Source organism: Rhopilema esculentum, chromosome 13 (genome assembly GCF_057945365.1).
Source record: "Rhopilema esculentum isolate cy_ngs chromosome 13, ASM5794536v1, whole genome shotgun sequence".
In the NCBI taxonomy this organism is placed as follows: Eukaryota; Metazoa; Cnidaria; class Scyphozoa; order Rhizostomeae; family Rhizostomatidae; genus Rhopilema; species Rhopilema esculentum.
Window position 1 is genome coordinate 9,905,352 of NC_142827.1, and position 19,314 is coordinate 9,924,665.

General features: G+C 36.3%; 2 protein-coding genes across 4 annotated transcripts; both read right to left on the bottom strand.

Moving 5' to 3' along the window:
* Window positions 1-821: 821 nt before the first annotated feature.
* LOC135691776 (bifunctional arginine demethylase and lysyl-hydroxylase psr-1) lies at window positions 822-6,503 on the bottom strand. Its single transcript, XM_065209741.2, has 5 exons — window positions 6,232-6,503; window positions 5,403-5,897; window positions 4,166-4,301; window positions 3,412-3,541; window positions 822-2,055 (listed from the first exon to the last, which is right to left on the bottom strand). Exons 1-5 carry the CDS (start codon window positions 6,357-6,359, stop codon window positions 1,970-1,972), a joined length of 975 nt encoding a protein of 324 aa, XP_065065813.2. The 5' UTR covers window positions 6,360-6,503; the 3' UTR covers window positions 822-1,969.
* An 805-nt stretch (window positions 6,504-7,308) lies between these two features.
* LOC135691767 (bifunctional arginine demethylase and lysyl-hydroxylase psr-1) lies at window positions 7,309-19,312 on the bottom strand. 3 transcript variants are annotated; one of them, XM_065209731.2, is made up of 5 exons: window positions 17,579-19,312; window positions 16,201-16,831; window positions 15,549-15,684; window positions 10,323-10,452; window positions 7,309-9,932 (listed from the first exon to the last, which is right to left on the bottom strand). In XM_065209731.2, exons 2-5 carry the CDS (start codon window positions 16,782-16,784, stop codon window positions 9,847-9,849), a joined length of 936 nt encoding a protein of 311 aa, XP_065065803.2. In that variant the 5' UTR covers window positions 16,785-16,831; window positions 17,579-19,312; the 3' UTR covers window positions 7,309-9,846. The 3 variants fall into 3 exon arrangements, with proteins under 3 accessions (XP_065065803.2, XP_065065802.2, XP_065065801.2); XM_065209730.2 differs by lacking the exon at window positions 17,579-19,312 and adding an exon at window positions 17,270-17,563 and having other exon boundaries at window positions 7,314-9,932; window positions 16,189-16,831; XM_065209729.2 differs by having other exon boundaries at window positions 7,316-9,932; window positions 16,189-16,831.
* Window positions 19,313-19,314: the final 2 nt, after the last annotated feature.

Here is a 19,314-nt window from a genome sequence, read left to right on the forward strand (position 1 = left end):
AAAGATTCACCTTAAAGTATCAAAAACAAATTTAACTGACCCAAAATTATCAGTTAAAAATTGTTGATAAGACCCAAAAATTTCAAAATAGAAAATCTTGTTGTGAGCACATAAAAGACTAGTCATAGCAACTTAGACTGTTTCTTACAATCATAGGTTTAAACACACATGCTCTTTTATTCCTGCTTTTGGTATTGTTCTGTGTTATTTTGCCCCAAGAAGTGTTATGTATTATTTCATCGAGTCGTTGAAAAAATTCATTACAGTTTTTTTAGTTTGTAGTTATAGTTAATGTGTGTCTGTGTGTATCTTATGGAAAAGTATAACTTTACCCTGGGTACCGGACCCACCTTCTTACTTTATATAGAGTGAGTCTGGTACCCAGGGTAGTGTAACTTATGAGAAAAACATGATTTGTTATGCTTAAGATAATGTATCTTACTTTAATGCCACATCTTCGAGATCACGTGAGAAGCAGCGCATTATACCTTAAAGACTCATTGCTAACAATGGGCCTTTGCGAGCGTGGCGACGGTCCAAACAATGGCAGTAATTGATTTTAGACAGTCTAAAAATGCATTATCGGATGCTTACGTAGCGCAATGGCTTTAAGTGGAAGCATGCTTTGTAATTTTTATGTCAATTTATTTGTAACTAGCAATTGGTGTAATAAGAGTACAATGCTCTTATTTCATGTTTTTAGGAACCTTCACCATCCTCAAGGACCATCATCTTGCGATTCGAATTCTGAATTCTAGTTTTCCAAAAGCAGAGCAGGAAGGTATAAACGCAACTATTTTTTGTCAATAAGATCCTCGAACTGTCCAGAAGGAACTTCTATATACTAACTATTCACAAAGTCCAAAAAGTCAAATAATGCTGATGAAACTTAGCTAAGTATAAAAATTAAAGAATTAAATGAAATTATAAAAGTTTACTGTACATATAGCCGGTGAAAGGTGGACATCTTAAGCTAATGAGTTTTTAAAAATAACTGACATAAAACTTTGCATTCTAAAGCTACGATAGTTTACCTTGAACTGGCCGTAAACGTGAGGGGAGAAGGGGCTTCAAGGGAGACAATAGGTTCAGGGGGCAATACATAATACGTTTTAGTTATCATAATAGCCATGAAAAGATAAAAAGGCGGTTTAAAAGGACGATGGTTTTAGATGTAAAATAATCGAAGAAATCAACAAATACAAGTGATGTCAGCCACCTGTCAATCAAAATTGGCTAATCAATTAAAGAAACACTACCTACACTTTGTATTGGTCGATTGACGTTAAAGCTGTCCTCTCCTTGGAGGTAGATCTGAGCATAGTTTATTATTAGTATTGTGACCTTAATTCTCATTTTAGTGCTACGGGTGACATGTTATAATGTAATAAGATAATAAGTTCTAGAGACATAGTTAATTTGCTAAGGGAACTATTAATCTAATCTCTTTTACAGGTTCTATTATTAGAGATACTTAGAGATAAAATTAAACCTTGTTCATCACAAAATTTCGGGCACAGATGAAGCAACCCTACCCTACTGGCGATAGATGTTCTTCAAAACTGTATAAAGGAATTTATGTAATTTTTGTGGTTTATATTCAAACAAATTAACTGAAAAAATCTTGCTCATTGGCAGTGGATAATGAAGAACGGATAAACTGTTCCCACCATATAACCTTTGGAATGCTAAGCCTAAAATATATTATAGAAATCAATATACAGTGGGTGAATAATTATTTGCCTTGTATACAATGAAAGGAACATATTCAACTTAGAAACTAGCAGTTGAAGCAACACAGCAAGAACCAGTACATTACAATATGCTGTTGCAATGTACCTGATAATGCTACCTTATATTAGAAATTACTACTGCATATTAGTGGCCTCTGTCTCGAGCAGCCTCAGTCATGCAGCACTAAGACCTTTTGTCAACTAGGCCTGTTAGTTTCAGTGCAAAGTCATCTTCACTAATCATACTCTGCACCAACAGTTATGCTGATTTCTCCTGGATGTATATATGTTGAATGGAACCATTGGTTTGTATCAACCACAACTAAAATGAAAATCCAGTATATGTAATACCAATAAATTCTATACTTAAATTGCATTTATAGCAAAAGCCCTACTGAATAATTACAAATAAGCTTGATGAAAAATGATTAGCCATGTCTTTACAATAAGTAGCTTTCTTTAAGTTCATCAACTCTTATAATGACAATAAGTTCATCAACTCTTATGAGACCTCATTAAAGCAAGGGATATAAGAAAGTATAACTTTAAGAATCAGGAGTGAAAACTCACAACTCAAAAGCACACCATAACTCATTTCTAGGTCTGTGAAATCAGAGATTGGCTTTTTTTATACAGGGTTGCCATTTGGCCGTTTTGAAGGCCAAATTGCTCCATTCTGCCCGTTTTTCAATGTTGTTGGCCATCAAAAATTAATTTGGCCGAAAAAGCGAAAGTTGGACAAATTATGGCCGCATGTTGAAAGCCACAAAAATACAAAAAAACAACAACTTTAGCATAGAAAATACTCAGCATTTTGTTAAAATAATCTCAAAGTTGCAAATAACAAATCAAGAAACAAAGTTAAAGATAGCAAAAAATTAGCAAAATTTAGCTTTTTTGTATATTTTGTTTGGCTGGCCGTATTTGGCCGTCAAATGTAAAGTATTTCACAGCTAACCATTCCAAGCATCTGGCAACCCTGCTTTCATAGATCTGGAAAAGCTTCTGATTGGTTGCCCAGACAGGTGACTGAATGGCCTTTGGCAGAAAGTGAAATGTAGATAATTTGTTGATTAGTTGTGTCATATCCTATAGACTATGGTTGTGTTGATCAGTGATGTTAAATTATACAAAGGTGTGAAAAACAGAGTTGGTAGGCCTCCAGGGAAAAATTGTTCAAAACCAAAGTTGGAATTCAAAAAGGCCCTTTTCTCTTCATCATAGAAGCTATCATGCAGAATGTCTGTGAAGGTATACTTTGAGAACTCCTATATGCAGCTGACTTAGTGCTTACTGTTAAATGTGGAGAAATCTGAAGGACAAGCGGTAAATTTGGCTAACTAGCCAAGAGACTGTGGATGCGAGAATCAAAAGGAACAACAAAGATGGTGTGTGAGTAAGAACAAAGTTTTCACTCAAGCTGAGCTGCACACCCAAGTTAAAACAAGGGTACAATGAAACTACTCAAAATAAGGCATAGAGGGGAACAACCTCTGCTCCAATAACATTGTAAACTAAACCCTTGGGTTTTTTAAGATACAGCTCATGTTCAGCACTGCTAACTCTTTGAGTTGCCACTCCTGTTGCATCCAGATTCCTTAAGTCCCATGCACAAATTATGATATAAGTGATGATCTACCAATCATTTTTTAGTATGCCATTCAAAATTGCAGCTTACCAATATCTCCTTTGTTCATTGTGACATTAACTGGGAAGCAAACATCTTCACATTCCACTGGAGGTATTAAGTACCAAGACTTCACCCCTGAAATCTGGGCTTGCCAGGAAGGTCTTTCAACAGTATCAATCTATGAAGAATAAGATGCACAGCAAATGATGAAAACAAGCAGCAAAGCAAATTCAAAGGTTTCTTGTGTTATCTCAACATCAGGTTTGTAGCCCCTACTGCTGTGGTTATCTGTGTGCTTTTGTGGGGGTAGGGGGGAGGGGGGGTTGGGTAGATATCATCCTTACTTTGAAAAAGTTTAAAAAATACGAGTAGCTTTGCCATCCCAGGTGCTCTCCAAATTTGTCTGCATATAAGGGAAGGCTTACCCACTTTGTGGGCAAATGGGACCTAGACACCTTCTTTAGAACATCAATTTAAGACAGCACTTTTCATAAAATTGACTGTTATTACTCTGTATTTTTTTAAAAAATCATCCCCTTTACCTAAAATCCAAAGAATAATAATTTGAAAGGTGAAATACCTTTATCACGTCTAAGCAATAATCTCACAATAATACCAAAAACGTTTTAGTGGAATACTTTCGATGAGCAGGCTCTAAACAGATACAACAATCATAAGTAGCTTCGAAGATAGGTAAAATGTAACACAACATCAATGAAAAAGCACCCTAATCAAGGAATATGACATTCAAAGTGACTGCAAGTACAGTCTCTGGTTGCTAATTCTAGGTATTCAGACTTACATGTACAGGGGCACCTGGACCTGAGCCACCCATAAAAAACCAATCCTGTTGACTTGTTTCAGAATCTGCAGGCAGGAAATCTGGCTTGGCATAATGCTTTCTGACATCACTCATAACCTTTGTGTGGCAGTTACTCCTAAAATATAAAAATTTAAAAATTATTGAACTGCATGTTGAGTGACAAGCTATAGATTGACTAAGCAATACCATGAGATATATTACTAGGCTACATTAAACTTTGAAAACATGTTTCTAAAGCTTAATTTGATATGCTTAGGTACACAAAAGATACAAGACATCAAAACCTTACAAATTCATCAAGTCTTGCAGAGACGTTATAAACATAAATGGTGCTTTATAACATACAAGAATGTATTGAAAGTGTGAGCAACATTGTGAAAAATTGCAAAAAGCCTTTTTTGAAAAGTCCTGATTTGACCTGTACTCAAAATACTGTTGGTAATTCTTCTTTCAAAACCCACAACCCTGGACTGTGTGAGGGGATTTTCTGTCAGTATTCAAACAAATCCTCTCTGATGGGGGAGAGGCTATATACTTGACTATACAGTAAAAAGATCGCTTTGGAATTTTTCTGAGATCAATGAAACTACATTAGCTATGACCCTGTAGCTTTTCCAGCAAAATTTGTTTTGCTTATTTGACACTGTAAATTTCTTATTCCAACCATAAGGAAAATTCTGTAAATCTTCAGATTCTAGTACTCTGTGTGTTTAATAGTTACAAATTAGGAGCTTGAAAGACATAATATTTTCCTGAGAATTTAATTCAATATCAAAATGGTTTGAAAGCAAGAATAATCTTGTTCTGTTGAGGTGAACAAACTTAGCCAATTATAAAAAAGTTCTTGATTCAGTTCATTCAATACATTTTCATTAAATGATGTTGAGCATCGATTCCAAAAGAGAGTATCTTGAAAATATGTGAAAATTTAAACACCATAAGACCTGCAATCTGAAATTTTTCAGTAATTATAGAATGACCTTTATATGTGTATGCCTGCCTCTGGCACGCTCTTTGGCAATTGTCTTAACATCTATATTTATGAATATAGCAGTTTTTGTTTACATCAGCAGTAGAAAGTTCAAGATGTCTGTTATTATGAGTCTTAAATCTACTAAATATGAATTGGTTTTCCTTAGTTAGTTCCAAAAACCTGTTTTTAAATGCAGTTATTCTATCGTTACAAAGGATGAATACTAAAAGCTTGCAGACTTACCATCCAACATACCATTTCTTTCCCTTAAGTGTTGCTCTTTTCTTACTCATACCAAAGACATCTTCCAAACCAGCAAAATTTGTTTTGTAAGCGAAGAACTGGCAGCTCCCTTCTTCCTGCACATCATATGCATCTTCATACTTTTCATAAAGTTTTTTAAAATAATCGAAACTAAAAGTATTCAAAGCTGTCCAATTTGCAGTGGCCCCAGTTACAACCAGGGGTCTTCCAGTGTAAGCATAGGTTTTCAAAAACTCTTCTTGGGTAATTGCTGATAACCTTGGGACTTCTTTCATGCCTTTGCACATTGCTGTGCAATTGGTGATTGGCCTCATGAATTCCAAGGAAACTTCTGTATGGTCCACAAGGCAAACAGTATTTTGATAAGACTGTTGGAACTTTTTAATCAACTCCTTTGGGTTTTGAAAACCAAAGAGCACTCCCCAAAACACCGCCATAAGGCCAACTACCACTGACATTATCATCAGCTTTGACCTAAAAGGAAATTCGTTTTGGTAGTTGGCACCACCTTGCTGATGGCATAAACTATATTTTTGGTGAAATGGCATCGTGGCGCATCACAAAGCTTCATGAAAAGTAATCTAGCATATCTATAATGAAAATCTCCTTCAAATTTCACAAATTTTGAAGGTGGTCTACCAGTTAAAGGAGCAATTTGAGGCAAAAGGAACAACCTCTCGACGTCTCGTTCGCACAATAACCCCCTCCCTGGCCTTTTTCAATATCTCTGATAGCTCAGGCTGAAACTTCTCCAGATATGAAGGCATTTATACCAATAAATCTATTGCGAAAACCAATCTCTTCTTACCGTGGACGAGGAACCCTCGATTCCGCACTTGCCACTTTGATGCCCAAAATATCCATAACTTCACCCTTTGATAGCCCATATTTGATAGCCTCCGCGATGGATATTTCAAGGTCAGGCACTAGCTCCATAGTTCCTTTCTGAAAATTTTCCTTTCTTCAGCTCTACGTAAATACAGTAGCTAAACTACTTAGAAGTGGGAAAACAACATTTTCTTCCACTATCACTTGTCACATTCACAACTTCCCCTTCCCAAATCATGTGTACGAGGGAAAATCCTCCGCATAGGGCATGGATGGACATAGACTCCTCCGCATTAACAACAAAAAATTTCGTCAGATAAATTTTCGGCGGATAAACTTCGTCGAAAATATTTTCGGACAGCTTTTCAGAATTTCATCGTGACAGAATTTCGGCGTGGGTTTTTAACACAAAGATAGCAACTTTTTACCAAAATCTTCAGAGGCAAAACAATACAGGTTGCTATGGTTCAACACCCCGGGCAGCTTTTCACACAGAACAGCATATTAGAAGAACCAAATTGAAGCGGTCAAAGAAGAAAAGAGATGCTTTTAGCATTTAAAGATTCTCTACTCTATATTTATATGGCATAAAAGTTTATAAACAGAGTATAATTGAAAGCATTGGTGTGAATATAAATATAGGATTCGGAAAGCATAAGACCATCTCCAATAGGAAAAGTTGGTCGCGTAATTTTGTTTTCTGTAGAGTTCAAATTTTGGGTTGAAACATACAAATACCTTAAACGAATGAAAGAAATAGTACAGTTGAGTATAAAAAGACAGAGGTAACAATTTTGGAAACGGGCGACAATTTTCGTCTCATTCTGAATTTCGTCGAAGAAAATTTCGTCAAAATATTTGTCGGAAATTTTGTCACGACAAAACTTTTTGTAGTTAATGTAATCGTTTTTGCATGGGTCAAGAAAGTAATCAGAAAAAGAGCAAAAAAATATAGTGCCGGGGGTTGCCCATTGTATTGCTTCTCATTTAATACACCATTATAAAGGAAATATTGACAATGATTGGGAGGCTCCAGCCCCCCTATTCCCCTAGCCCCCTAGCCCCCCGCCTCCGACGGCCTTGAAATATTGCCAAAAACATAAAAACTAACATCTATTTTGAATTTGAGAAATTCACGTGCATACTTTGCACAAACGTCAAACGACAGCAAACTTTGCAAACAGGGGTTTACAAGGACACATGGGGTGTACAGGGGCATGGAGGGTGTGCAGGGGCGCGGAAAATGTTTTAGGTCTACCAATTCGATCCAGGCACTGCATACTTGTCTGAAAATGGGGAGGGGTGGCTAAAAAACAAAATATTTAAAAGGCAACGTTCTTTATAACGTCGAAAAACGCCTTTTTAGAAAATACTTGCTTCTTTCCACTTAATATTTTTGATAAACGGTTCGATCCAGGGAAGATATCAATTACTTTAGCTTAAGGAAAATTAAACACCAAGCTAACCAAGTTAGAAAATACAGCATATCATTGAATAAGATAAAACTCCAAAAAAATGAGTAAAGAAGGGTTCCCAGTCAAGAAGACCTACTACTTTGAGTTTGAGTGCCTGATTCGATCACAAGAACGTTTGATTTAGGCCACTCTTCATAGCAAAACTCACTATGAACAATTTATATTCACTATAAAAGAAGCTTAAAGATCATAAAATAGTTAAAGAAAAAAAGACAGATTATTCTGTTTCTTCTGGTTCCTCATCAAAAACATCAAAATTGACAAAGTGTTAGATTTTGAAGCCTCTTCTTTTCTGATCTTTTCTTGACACCAAAGGAGTAAGGTCGTTTCCCAGTAGATGACAAACTTCGCAGAACGGCGTCATTGCAGTTATCTTAGAGTCAAAATACCCCTTACTAAAAACAAGGTTTAAGCTCACACTTCGAAGAACATGCTCCGCTGATTGAATGAAAAACTATCAAAAGTTAGCAATACCAAAATATTCTTAGCATTAATTAATCTGTACATTTACCCTTAAGGTGACAGCTTTTTAAAATATCTATCTTTAATGAAGTAGTGAAAAAGCTAAGATTCAATTAACTTTTTCTCCATTCATTTACACTGCGATATCATGCAGGTATGTGGCCCCTTCATCACATCCAGAATACCAGCTTCAAAGTAACACAGAGAATTATTTTGCTGGGGGCCCTTGGAACCATTGAAGGCTGGGGAACCTTGGCCTGAGTTTTATCGAATCAAATCATTTACTTCAAAGCTTGTCATGTTTGGCTTCTAGCGACGGCCCTGCTTTAATGAATGGCTTATTTAATTCATGATTGGCAATTGGTGAATCTCTAAAGATTGTATCTTCATTAATTATTTATTGGCTGTAGAGGAGAAAATACCACCCACTCTAAACACTTCAAAAACAGATGGCTCAATTTGCTTTAGTTTTCAAGTTGATACTTGCAATAAATCTATTAACTTTACAGCATAGAGCTTCTAAAAACACTTCGAACCAAATTTTTAGTACGAATAAAATACGAGATTCTGCTAACCTTACCGGCATAGCACCGGCTACTTAATAGATTCTGCTAACCTTACCGGCATAGCACCGTAGTTAATAAAAACCAACTTGGATTCCATATTCAAAATTTAGGGTTTTCTCTTATTAGGTATAAAGCTACCTTAGATTCTATTTCTTTGCTTAAGTATGAAAATTGTAAGTGTCAGCCAAAGTAGGAACCAGATGACCTTCTGTCCTTTCCTGCTTTGGATGACACAGTAGAATGTATCAAACTTTTGTGTTTTAATTTTTTTAATATTGATAGAAAAAAACCGTACTTAATCACCTTAGCCTAGCACCAGCGATAACAAATTGGATACGTAATTAAAGGTAAGGGAAGGCGCTAGCAAAAGTAAATAAAAATCAAGACATTTAAAACACCATCCTGTATCACAACCACTTAGAATGGGAACGAGGAGGAGAGTAAAACGAGGTTGTAGAGAAAAGGAATTAAACATCCCATCTTTACCTAACATTTCGTTTGTGAAGCCAAAAAAATTGTTTACCCTTAAAAAGGGTCTTCTGCAATTAGGCTGGAAGTGAACGGCGGCCAAAACTTAAATAAGTACCTAAAAGTACCCACGAGCTTAAACAACCAATTGTTGGGTTTTAATGTGGGGTTTCTTATTCAGTTGATTGAAATACGAACGCAAAACTAAACAAAAAACTATCAATGAATGTATAAAGCGACATTTGGATACAAGTACAAATACTGGTGTTATGAATGCATTGGGTGCTTTTGTTTCCAAATTTCTGTTAGCGTTGTAGTTTGGTTTGCAATTCTAATGCAAATTCGTTGGAAATTACCAAGTTAAAAATACCCATAAAGTTTAGTTCTGTGAACGATAAATACTTTCCCAAATAATCATGCAAATTTTAAAAGACTGAACTGGTTAAGCCAACTATCCTGTACATGGAAGATATGTTAAACAGCTGAAATTGCAGCATATTCACTGTTAATTTTGATAAACAGACTTTAGCATCCACAAAGCTACTAACAATCCACCCAAAATATTATGATATACTCAGTTTTATATTATACAAAATTCTTCATTTAGTTATTTGACAAATGTATTCAGTCATACTCTGAGCCAATGGTAATGCTTATCTCTCCAGGGTGAATGTAAGTGGAATGAAACCACTTATTTGAATCGATTGCAACTAAGAAAAAACAATACAGTTCTAGCATAACTTATATCGAACTACAAGGTAAAGCAAATATAGCTTACTCATGGAGATGATTAGTGAGTTTTTTTTCTGAAAACGGAAAAAGATCAAAAGGTGGTAAATAGTTTTTTTGTGCCACAAAATTTTGAGAAAGCTTTGAAAAAAGCAGATATTTAAAACATACTTGAGTCTTTCGTCTGACACTCAAAAATTAACCACATTGATAACACAATCATAAAAGGGTGTAAATAAAATGGAAAAGTGCTTGGCATTGTAATTGGTAGGAAAAGCTTTCAAAATACTGAATTCAGTGAGAGGAAAAAATAAATCAGCTGTTTCTTTCTTCAACATTAAAAATTTGAAAGAAATGCTACGAAGGCTTACGTATATCGCCTTTATTGACGGTAATGGCGAGGGATCGACAAACAGCCTCGCATTCAGGAGGAGGCACCAAAGTCCACGTTTTCTTCCCAGAGATCTGAGCTTGCCACGAGGGTCTGCCAACATAATCGATCTAAAATTAATAAACGTACGTAAAAAAAGTTCATCTAATCCGCCTTTATGCATGTAGTCTGATAGGTTTATTCATGTTTTGACAGAGAATCTTAATAAAACTAAAAATGGCCCTACCCTACCCTGACCCCTAGCACAAAACAACCGCTCACGGCAAGTAGCTAAACCACACTTATTTCATCTGTTCAATTCAGTTCAGTTCAGTTTTATTTGAAATTCCACTGTATACATAGACATAATTAATGCTTAAAAATATAAACAATGTAAAAGAAAGATATCTAATATATACAAGCTAGTGTTGTACACAGGGAATTATTTAAAGGAGGAAACTTTCTCAGTAGTTTATAAACTAATCGAGGAGAAAGCACCCCCTAGTAAATTAGATGCGTTCTGCTTAAATTGTAGTTCTAAAAGTAAAAAGAATCATCTGTAAGTTGCTATCAGTCATCCACAGAAAAATATCATCTATTTATAGACTAAGTTTAAAAACCATCATTGACTACTGTGTTGTTTTGTAAAAATATTTTAAGATTTTCTTTAAAAGAATATTTTGAATGAGAATTTCTAATTTCTACTGGTGGGTTATTCCACATTTTGCCCCCATATATCGAATAGTCTTCAGGCCATAACGAAAACTGTTGCTATGAGTCAAAAACAAATTACCGCGATTAGATTGCCTAGTAGAGTGTTGTTGAATATTTGCATTGAAAGAAAAATGTCTTGAAGTCTCAGAAGTTTAAGCTTTTTAGAAATGGGAAGAGAGGGAAAACAAAAGGGTTGATGAGAAATAGCTCTGACAGCCTTTTTTGCACCTTAAATATTGGCTCCAGGTATGAGTCATATGTTTGTCCCCCAGACAGTGACGCCATATTGTAGAAATGACATGAACAAAGCATTGCAGATACATATCAGTGAGTCAGATGAAAGAAGATTTCGAATTCTGAAGAGAATGCCATACGTTCTTGCCCTTTTTTTGGAAGTTCGCCAAGATGATGCTTCTAGCTCAGGTTTTCATCAAACAGAAGACTTAGAAACTTAACATATTTGACTCTGGTGATGTGCTTTTTTCTTATTTTAATTACAGAGTCTGGAGGTAATGACAATGAAGTAGAATGCAAGGTAACATAATTAGTTTTGTCAATATTCAATGATAGCTTATTTGATCTAGTGACAATCAAACGCACGATTTAATTGGTAGAACATATCGATTTCGATGCTGGGGGCTGAGAGAATATCAAGGCATCGGTGTGGCAATTATTGGGGGATCGAGGGGATAGGAAGAAATGTAATTGGTCGTGAGCTGTTACCCAACATTCTGTTATAGAGGCAATCAGGGACGGATTCAAGTGGCAAGGATTTGGGAAGGGGTATTTGGTGATGATTGGATTTTGTTCCACATCCATTAGATGATTGAAAGTTGATTGAAACACTCATCTTCAGAATTTAGTTTTAAACATTAATATGAAGAAGATAAAAAGATAAATGAAGCAAATTTTCTGCATCTCTTTGTTACTACCGACTACCAAAAATGTTTTTTTACCGAATCGAAGAAAAATTTACCGAAAAACAAAAAATATTTAGGGGTATTGCATCCCTATAACCCCCAGTAAACACATCCCTGGCAATTACAAGGGTGAGTTGTAGCCGGCAGCCCTGCCCTTAAAGAATCATCCCATGGCCAAAAAAGGCTCTGATTAGTGATTAAGTGGGGGCATGATGCAGTTTCCCAAAATTTGGCTAGTATAGTTAATCAAATTAACAAGAAAAGCCTCTTTCACTGCAGAAGTTTGCGCCAAAAATTAGCAAGTCGATTAAGAACTTCTGGCAGCAAAACCTTTGGTGATTATCTATGTAAAGAAAATTCAATTTTTGGTCTGGTTAACGCTACATCACTGAAACCAAAATAATAGGAATCAACTGAAATGACGGGTTCTCAAGTCAACTGATTAATTTGGCGGGATAAATATAGGCTTAAGCTGGATTTCAAGATGTTCAACAAGATGCTTATGGGTGCTATCATAGAATTTCAATAATTAAAATCACTTAATTCATTTAAAGACAGATGTTCACGTGAAAAGATTCCGTAGAATGTTTATAAAAAATATTGACAAGTTGGCGGAATGATTACTGAAAATTGAAGTTTGATAAAAAAAATCAGGGAGAGCAAAATCATGTTTGATCATTTTTCAAACTTCAGAGACGCGGTTAACAACTGCGTTTGGCTGACGATACAGCTAGAATGTATGATTTGGACTTCCAGTTGTAATGTATAAAGTTGTCCTAAGGCCGAATACAGAATAACATGCGGCAGCGCTGCAAAGTAAGGGGGGGGGTGTAATAGGCATTGCTCTGGAATAAGATTGAACCAGAACTGAACGATTTTGAGATCTGAAGCAAAGAGAAATATTGACCCAAATCAGGCATCGTGTCATCTTAGCGAAAGACATCTTATCGCTCTTTTGGGTGAAGCATTTTACTCTCATAATTAAGCTTTAATTTTGTAATGGGTAAGTTTTTCTCTTGCGACACACAACAAATTTGGCATTTGAAATTATGATCGAAATTGGCTATTACAAACAGTCCTGTACAGACTATGATAAGATTTTGCAACACCCCATCCATCACCCAATCCTCCAAAGAATGAAACTATCCTTGCTTCACGGGGAAGGGAATCAACGTACTTTAAGCATCCCATTTGTTTGGCGTTGTGTCGTAAATCTCAACGAAGTGTCGTGAAAGACCTTTTTACATAGCATCAAATCAAAAAAATCTCAACCTTGTGTGACTTTTGCTCTGATGAAGCCCCGTATACCAGGCGAGTTGCGTTGTTCTTTATTTTCTACATATTATCGACTTTTCGCCTTAAGCAGTCAATTGGAATCCGTCGAGCAGTTTGCTACCGTGGCCTTTCCTTATTTATATATAGGAAGAAACCCACATTTTTCAAAGCAATTCTCCCATAACATTCAAGCTCTTACATTCATGGGACCTGCATTCACTATGACGAAGCTCTATGCCGAGACATAGTGGCCGGGGCGAAATTATAGTTTTACATTTGATTTTTTTTAAATGATGATTAAATGAAATTTAATCAGAGTTATTTTCACGAGGGGCTTTTAAGCGTTAACTAAATCGCATGGGATTGTTGCTATTACTATTTCGGTATGTTTTCTTGTGCCACGCTTCCTCGCGTTTTGCTTGTATCTGCTCTACTAGTTTATGGGCAATGCGGGGAGTCTTTAGGCCTCCTGTGAATTTGATTTGTATAACTAGGGTAAGATGTGTGTTTCGTGGCGTTTTCATTCCCTTGGTTAATCTAGGGGTATTAAAGGTTTTGGCATAGCGTGGGTCTCATCTTGCTTGGTGAAGCCACAATACAACTGGGCTGTTTTATTGTATTTTCCCAGCCCTCCCTCCCTCATTTTGTTTCTTTATGCTAAATGCCCTTTCAGTATAACTTTGCATGTTGAGTTTCTTTTATGGCATCGTTAAAACCTCTCATACCTTTAGGCATCTTTTATGCTTCTTAGGGTTTTCTGATGCTATTAGGTAGGACTGGTGCATCGGCTATTAGTGGGGAAAAGAGGCTTTTCCTGTCCATTCCCTCCCAATTATCAACCATATTTGGGGTTATTGTGTAACTTCCCTTAGTAACCCCTATATGGTAGGTTGAGCGATTGGCGCCGATGCACCAACGTCCCAACTCGCTCTCGATGATGTGGGAACGTAGCCTCATGACTGACCTTTCTGATGTCTATGGCAGTTTTTCTGAGGGAGCTTTTTGCCCTTTATGTTGGATCGGTATTCCCGAGTTAGTAAATTAATTGATATTTTACAATATATTGGATTCTCGTCGTGGATTTGCTCTGTCCCTGCTTGCATTAAGTAACAAAAACTTCGGTTGGATCTATTTTCGGTGAAGCAGGGCAACCGAAAATTAATCCCACCGAAATTTTTTTGAAACAATTCTCCCTTGATTTTTTTTGTATTACTATACATTCAGTAGATATCAATTTTCAGTTTCTGATTCTCCTTCATCATCAACAAATAAGATATCCAGCTCATCTTCACTTTCTTCTCTTTCGCTCTCTACATTCAAGAAATTTGAGTTCTCTATGGATAGCACTGATGTTTCTATTGACACTTGATAATTTCTCTCAATCATTTCTTTTTAACGTTCCAGTGCTTTCAATTTGGACGCCTCAATTTTTAACTCACAATCGATCAGAATTTCTAATCCCTTCATGACGATTGGCGATCGAAAATATGGCGAACTGCCGGGTTGGAAAGTTTGTTTTCTGCGCACAGAATAAAATATTTATATCAAAATTTGCGGACATGAAAGATACATTACAGCACCTTAAAAGCCAAAAATTCGAAAAAATTGGCACCAAAAATGAAAACCGCGCTTTGAAAGTTTTTACTTTTGCGTATATCGCACCCAATTTTACAAATCTGCGCCCCCAGCTTTTCAATTGCGCACGGCAGCAATTCCATGCGCAGTATAAACCTTCCTACCAGGCGAAATCATTTAATTTTCCTCCATGGTTTAGAGGGATGAAATAAAAAGGACATCCTCTAAATAAGAGTTTATGATATTCTTGCCTACACTTCAATTTTATTTATTTGGCTGACATCAAAATATTCAATTTTTGCAACCTTCATGATTGCGTTCCAGATGATTTTATGTTGAAGATAGAAAAAGCTTGCAGAAAGTATTTCATTTCTTTACTCACCAAAATATTTTCTTTCCACTGTAGTAGTACACTGGTAACTACATAACTGGCTGAGGAACGCCTGATGACATAATGAAGACAATTTTCCAACCAAAGAGAGTCTCTTTCACAGTAGATGTTGAGAAAGCGCAATCACTGCAGTTTCAAACAATGCCTAGATTTAGGGTGTTTTACTAAGCGTCTAAAGGCTAAATATCTGGCTGTGAAAGTGGTACATGTAATACATTTTTCAAAAAAGGGCACTTTATACACTTTTTCTAATCAGGGGGATTGGGGGGCTGTGCCCCCAGGCTCTGGTGGCCCTGCACATGCAATGTTGTGCAGGGACAACCTCTGCAGAAACAAACATAAGCCAACTTACGTGCATTTGCGCTCCCTTCCCGTGTCCACCAACGAAAATCCAATCAAGTGAACTGGATTCGGAATCATCAGGAATAAACTCTGGTCTGTTATAATGTTTCCGGATTATATTCATCACCTTGTAATTGCAATTACTCCTACAGAGGCAAGGACGGTTTTCATAAATCAGTTTAAACCTTCAAATTAAAAAACATCTAATATCACATGATAGAAGTCCACATGTGTAGCCAAAATCATTGGAATCACTGAAAACCCATTCACCATACTACTTGGTAATTGAATTAGCTTCAAAATACCATATGAAAAATACCCACCATGGAAAAAACAAAAATATTCATATATAAAAACAGAGTATTTTATATATATATATATATATATAAATATGCCCTTATAGATAAATCTATCAAAAACTTCTGAAAAAAATAACGCAAGGACATTCAACACAAAAACTTATTTGTCCAGCTTTATTTATTCAGAACTATTTCATATTCCTTCCAAAAGTAGGGGCTTGCCTACAGAAATCTCCTTCAAATTTTGACAACTTTACAATGAAATATGACAAATGCATTTCTCTAATGAACATTACAATATGAGGATAATCTGGATTCAGAAAAGGAAATAAATCAGAAAAATTAACTTACCAGCCAACATACCATTGGTCTTGGAGCAAGGAAGCTCTTTTTTCATCCATAGCAAAAAATTCTCTTAAGCTGGTGAAGTCTGTGCGGTATGGAAAAAACTGGCAGCCTTCATTAAGCTCTTCAGAATCCTCTGCTTTGGTGCTATTGTAGAGCTTTTTCAAAAATCCAAAATCAAATACCTTGAAGGCAGTCCAATTAGTTGTTGCATTTGTTATGAGGAGCGGTACGCCAGTGTAGGCAAACTTCTGCCGAAATTCCCTCTTTGTTATTGATGTCACATTTGGGATGTGATGCAAATCCTTGCACATGCTACAATTTATCAGTGGGCGTGATATCTCAAGTGAAGTTAATGTGTGATCTACAAGACAGTACTCATCTTCCAAGAATTCTATCCAATCTTTACCAAATTTTGTCTGTGGAATCAAAAACGCAATAAGTCCAAACAACATTGCTGTACCAAGCAATATTCTTTTATTGAGCCTTATACCTTGATTGACAATTTTGTGTGTGCCAATACCAAGGATCTCTTTAATCTCACATGGTTTTAGATTCCCCTTGGCTGCTTCCTTTATAATGGTTTGAATCTCTTTCTCCATCTTGGGAGGACCAATTTGTTCTTCTTCCTCTGTGAGTATGCATTTAACTGAAATGAAGTCAGCGGAGATTAACTTAAATCCTTGCTAAACATCTGCTCTAATTTAATTATATGAGCAAATAGAACCTGCTTGCTTTTCCATGCAGACAGATACTGCTGCTCCCACACAATCACAAAAGATGTTTACAAGGGATATAAGGAACAGAGTAAATACAAATACTCTTTTAAATAAAAACTAAATTGTAAAGCAAACATAATATTAAGATGGTTAAAAGGAAAGGCACTTTTACCTAGTTACAAAAATACAAGCGCATTCAAGAAGAGAGCATGATAATTAAGATATAGAGGATGAAAAATAAACATAAATAATGTGGTAAATAAATACTAATTGCAAAGCAAATAATAAACAGGATATGGAGTTTTCGCAACCTCTTGATTAGAAACTTTCGCCCTGACACTGTGTGAAGAAAAAGTTTCTATCGATACCTGAAAAGGGTGTGAAGTAAGCCAGATAACACTGAACACGTCACTTTCTCGTCACTTGCGCCTCTTGAATTTAACACATTTTTGTAGTTCAGTTTAACTACTCAAAACAAAATCTGTACATTTTTAATTAAATCCTTTTGCCAAAGCACAAAAACGGATGGTAAAAAAATCACAAGGTGATTAAAAAATATGATTCCTTGGGAGAATATCATCTTTCATAAACACAGTCCAGATAAATGGCTGTACATTCACTTTCCGAAACATAAAGATTAATCAGTTCAATGAACTCTCACAAAGCAATTAGCTGACCTGGTTTAAATAGCTGCCGTGGAATAGATCAATGAACCAGATAAATCCTTGGGACCATCCAGAAACCAGTCACGATTCCCAATGCCTGATTTCTCGCCGATTTAAATTTACTTGTCAACAATCTTATTCTAATACTTTGTCCTTCGATAGGCCAATTAGGAGTAAGGTTAATCCAATCGCAGTGTTATTTCAATGCAAATAAACGAGCGGAAAGAAGGTCAGAAGACACGAACAAGCAGCTGGAATCGGCGTTTTCCTTTGACTTTAGACTGGGTCTTTTCCTTTCAAAGAAGCAAGCTATGTAAAAACATGCTCTGTCGACTATTTGGCTATTAATACGTTATTGCCGCTCATGGTACCCGCAAGGTCTTTGGCCTCAGCTCGTGCTATCACACACATCCGATTGTTGTTATGAGCCACTGAAAGGTTGTTGTTGCGCCACAGGAAGGGGGCGGGGAACGGGAGTGCTCCGGAAAACAGCGGGAGAAATTATCCACTAAACAAGACAAAGAAAGGGGCCTTTATATGGCATATGGCACACCCATAAGAAAGATAAATAGAGCAAAATAGCATTAATCCTAAACACCACCAGTGGCGAGAACTGGGTGCACTCGGGGTCTAAAAAAACTTAAGGATACGATATTCTAGACCGATGCAGTGGCAAAGGAGTAATGAATGTTTATGAGACAAGATTAAACTATATTTCTATTTCTAAAAAATACAATTTTCTATCGGGAAAATTCTCGCTGACATTAGGGAACAAGATCAGAATACTAAGCAGCTATATGGGTCCATCATAGATTGCTTAAACATGAAACAAATCAATGACTTGGTGCACTTTGAAGATCAAACAAAACTGTTACTTACAACTAAACCAACGGTAAGGTTGTTTCTTAAATTGGCAGTGAGCTATAACCCAATATGATACTTAAAGGCCCTAATGTGTCCCAATTTGTTGGAGCTTTCCTTATCCACAACGTACCAGGGAAGCAGTGGCGTCGCCAACTCGAAGAAACTGGTGTGGACGAAAACAAATTTTCTCGGCCATGCCCTTCAGAATCTTGGAAACGCCTTCTTTAGTATTTTTTTTCTATTTCGAAATCATTCTCTCTTGATTTCTTTGGTCAACCTCTCTCTTTCTTGAAACGAGACTCCACTTAGAACCCATCTTGGCCTCTCTGTTGATTTACCTTTTGGAACCTCTCCTCCACCTATCCTCTTTCTGTAACAAATCATTCAAACTGACCACCAGTTCAGTGCTTCCACAGTTCTCCCTTTCCCTTGGCTTGTGATTCATTCCAATCTCCTCTCCCTACTTAGTCGTGTCAGCGTTTTCAGAATGACCGCTTTCTCATTTACACGCTTCCTCCTTACATAAAACTTATTTTTACAGCTCGTATTTTACCCTTAAATGTAATATAAAATTGTTAAAGTACAACCAATAAATGACAGTGTACAGAAACCCAAATATACTAATATCTAAACGACACTTGGAATTTGAGGGTTTGACAAAGAACGAAGTCAGTGGATCAAATCATTAAGAAAAAACACTGTAACTATGCGAAAACACGACATGAATTCGTGTTGAATCTCAGATGCTCGTGTCAAGAGAAACAGACTATTTAGCTGCATGTTTATTAAAAAGTCGATAAGCCGCTTCATTTTAATTGATTTTTAAAATCTTTATTGTGCTGAAAGAAAGTGATTCGGATATCCATTAACACAATAAATCATTC

What these genes read in the sequence shown, in the direction of transcription:
- LOC135691776 (XM_065209741.2), bottom strand. Translation starts at nt 6,359, where the DNA reads ATGGAGCTAGTGCCTGACCTTGAAATATCCATCGCGGAGGCTATCAAA. An exon ending in AAGAAATGGTATGTTGGATG is followed by an intron (nt 4,302 to 5,402) that starts GTAAGTCTGCAA and finishes TTTATATTTTAG; the next exon opens with GAGTAACTGCCACACAAAGG. An exon ending in AATGAACAAAGGAGATATTG is followed by an intron (nt 2,056 to 3,411) that starts GTAAGCTGCAAT and finishes TTTTCATTTTAG; the next exon opens with TTGTGGTTGATACAAACCAA.
- LOC135691767 (XM_065209730.2), bottom strand. Translation starts at nt 16,784, where the DNA reads ATGGAGAAAGAGATTCAAACCATTATAAAGGAAGCAGCCAAGGGGAAT. An exon ending in GGAAGGGAGCGCAAATGCAC is followed by an intron (nt 10,453 to 15,548) that starts GTAAGTTGGCTT and finishes TATTAATTTTAG; the next exon opens with ATCGATTATGTTGGCAGACC. An exon ending in CGTCAATAAAGGCGATATAC is followed by an intron (nt 9,933 to 10,322) that starts GTAAGCCTTCGT and finishes GTTTTTTCTTAG; the next exon opens with TTGCAATCGATTCAAATAAG.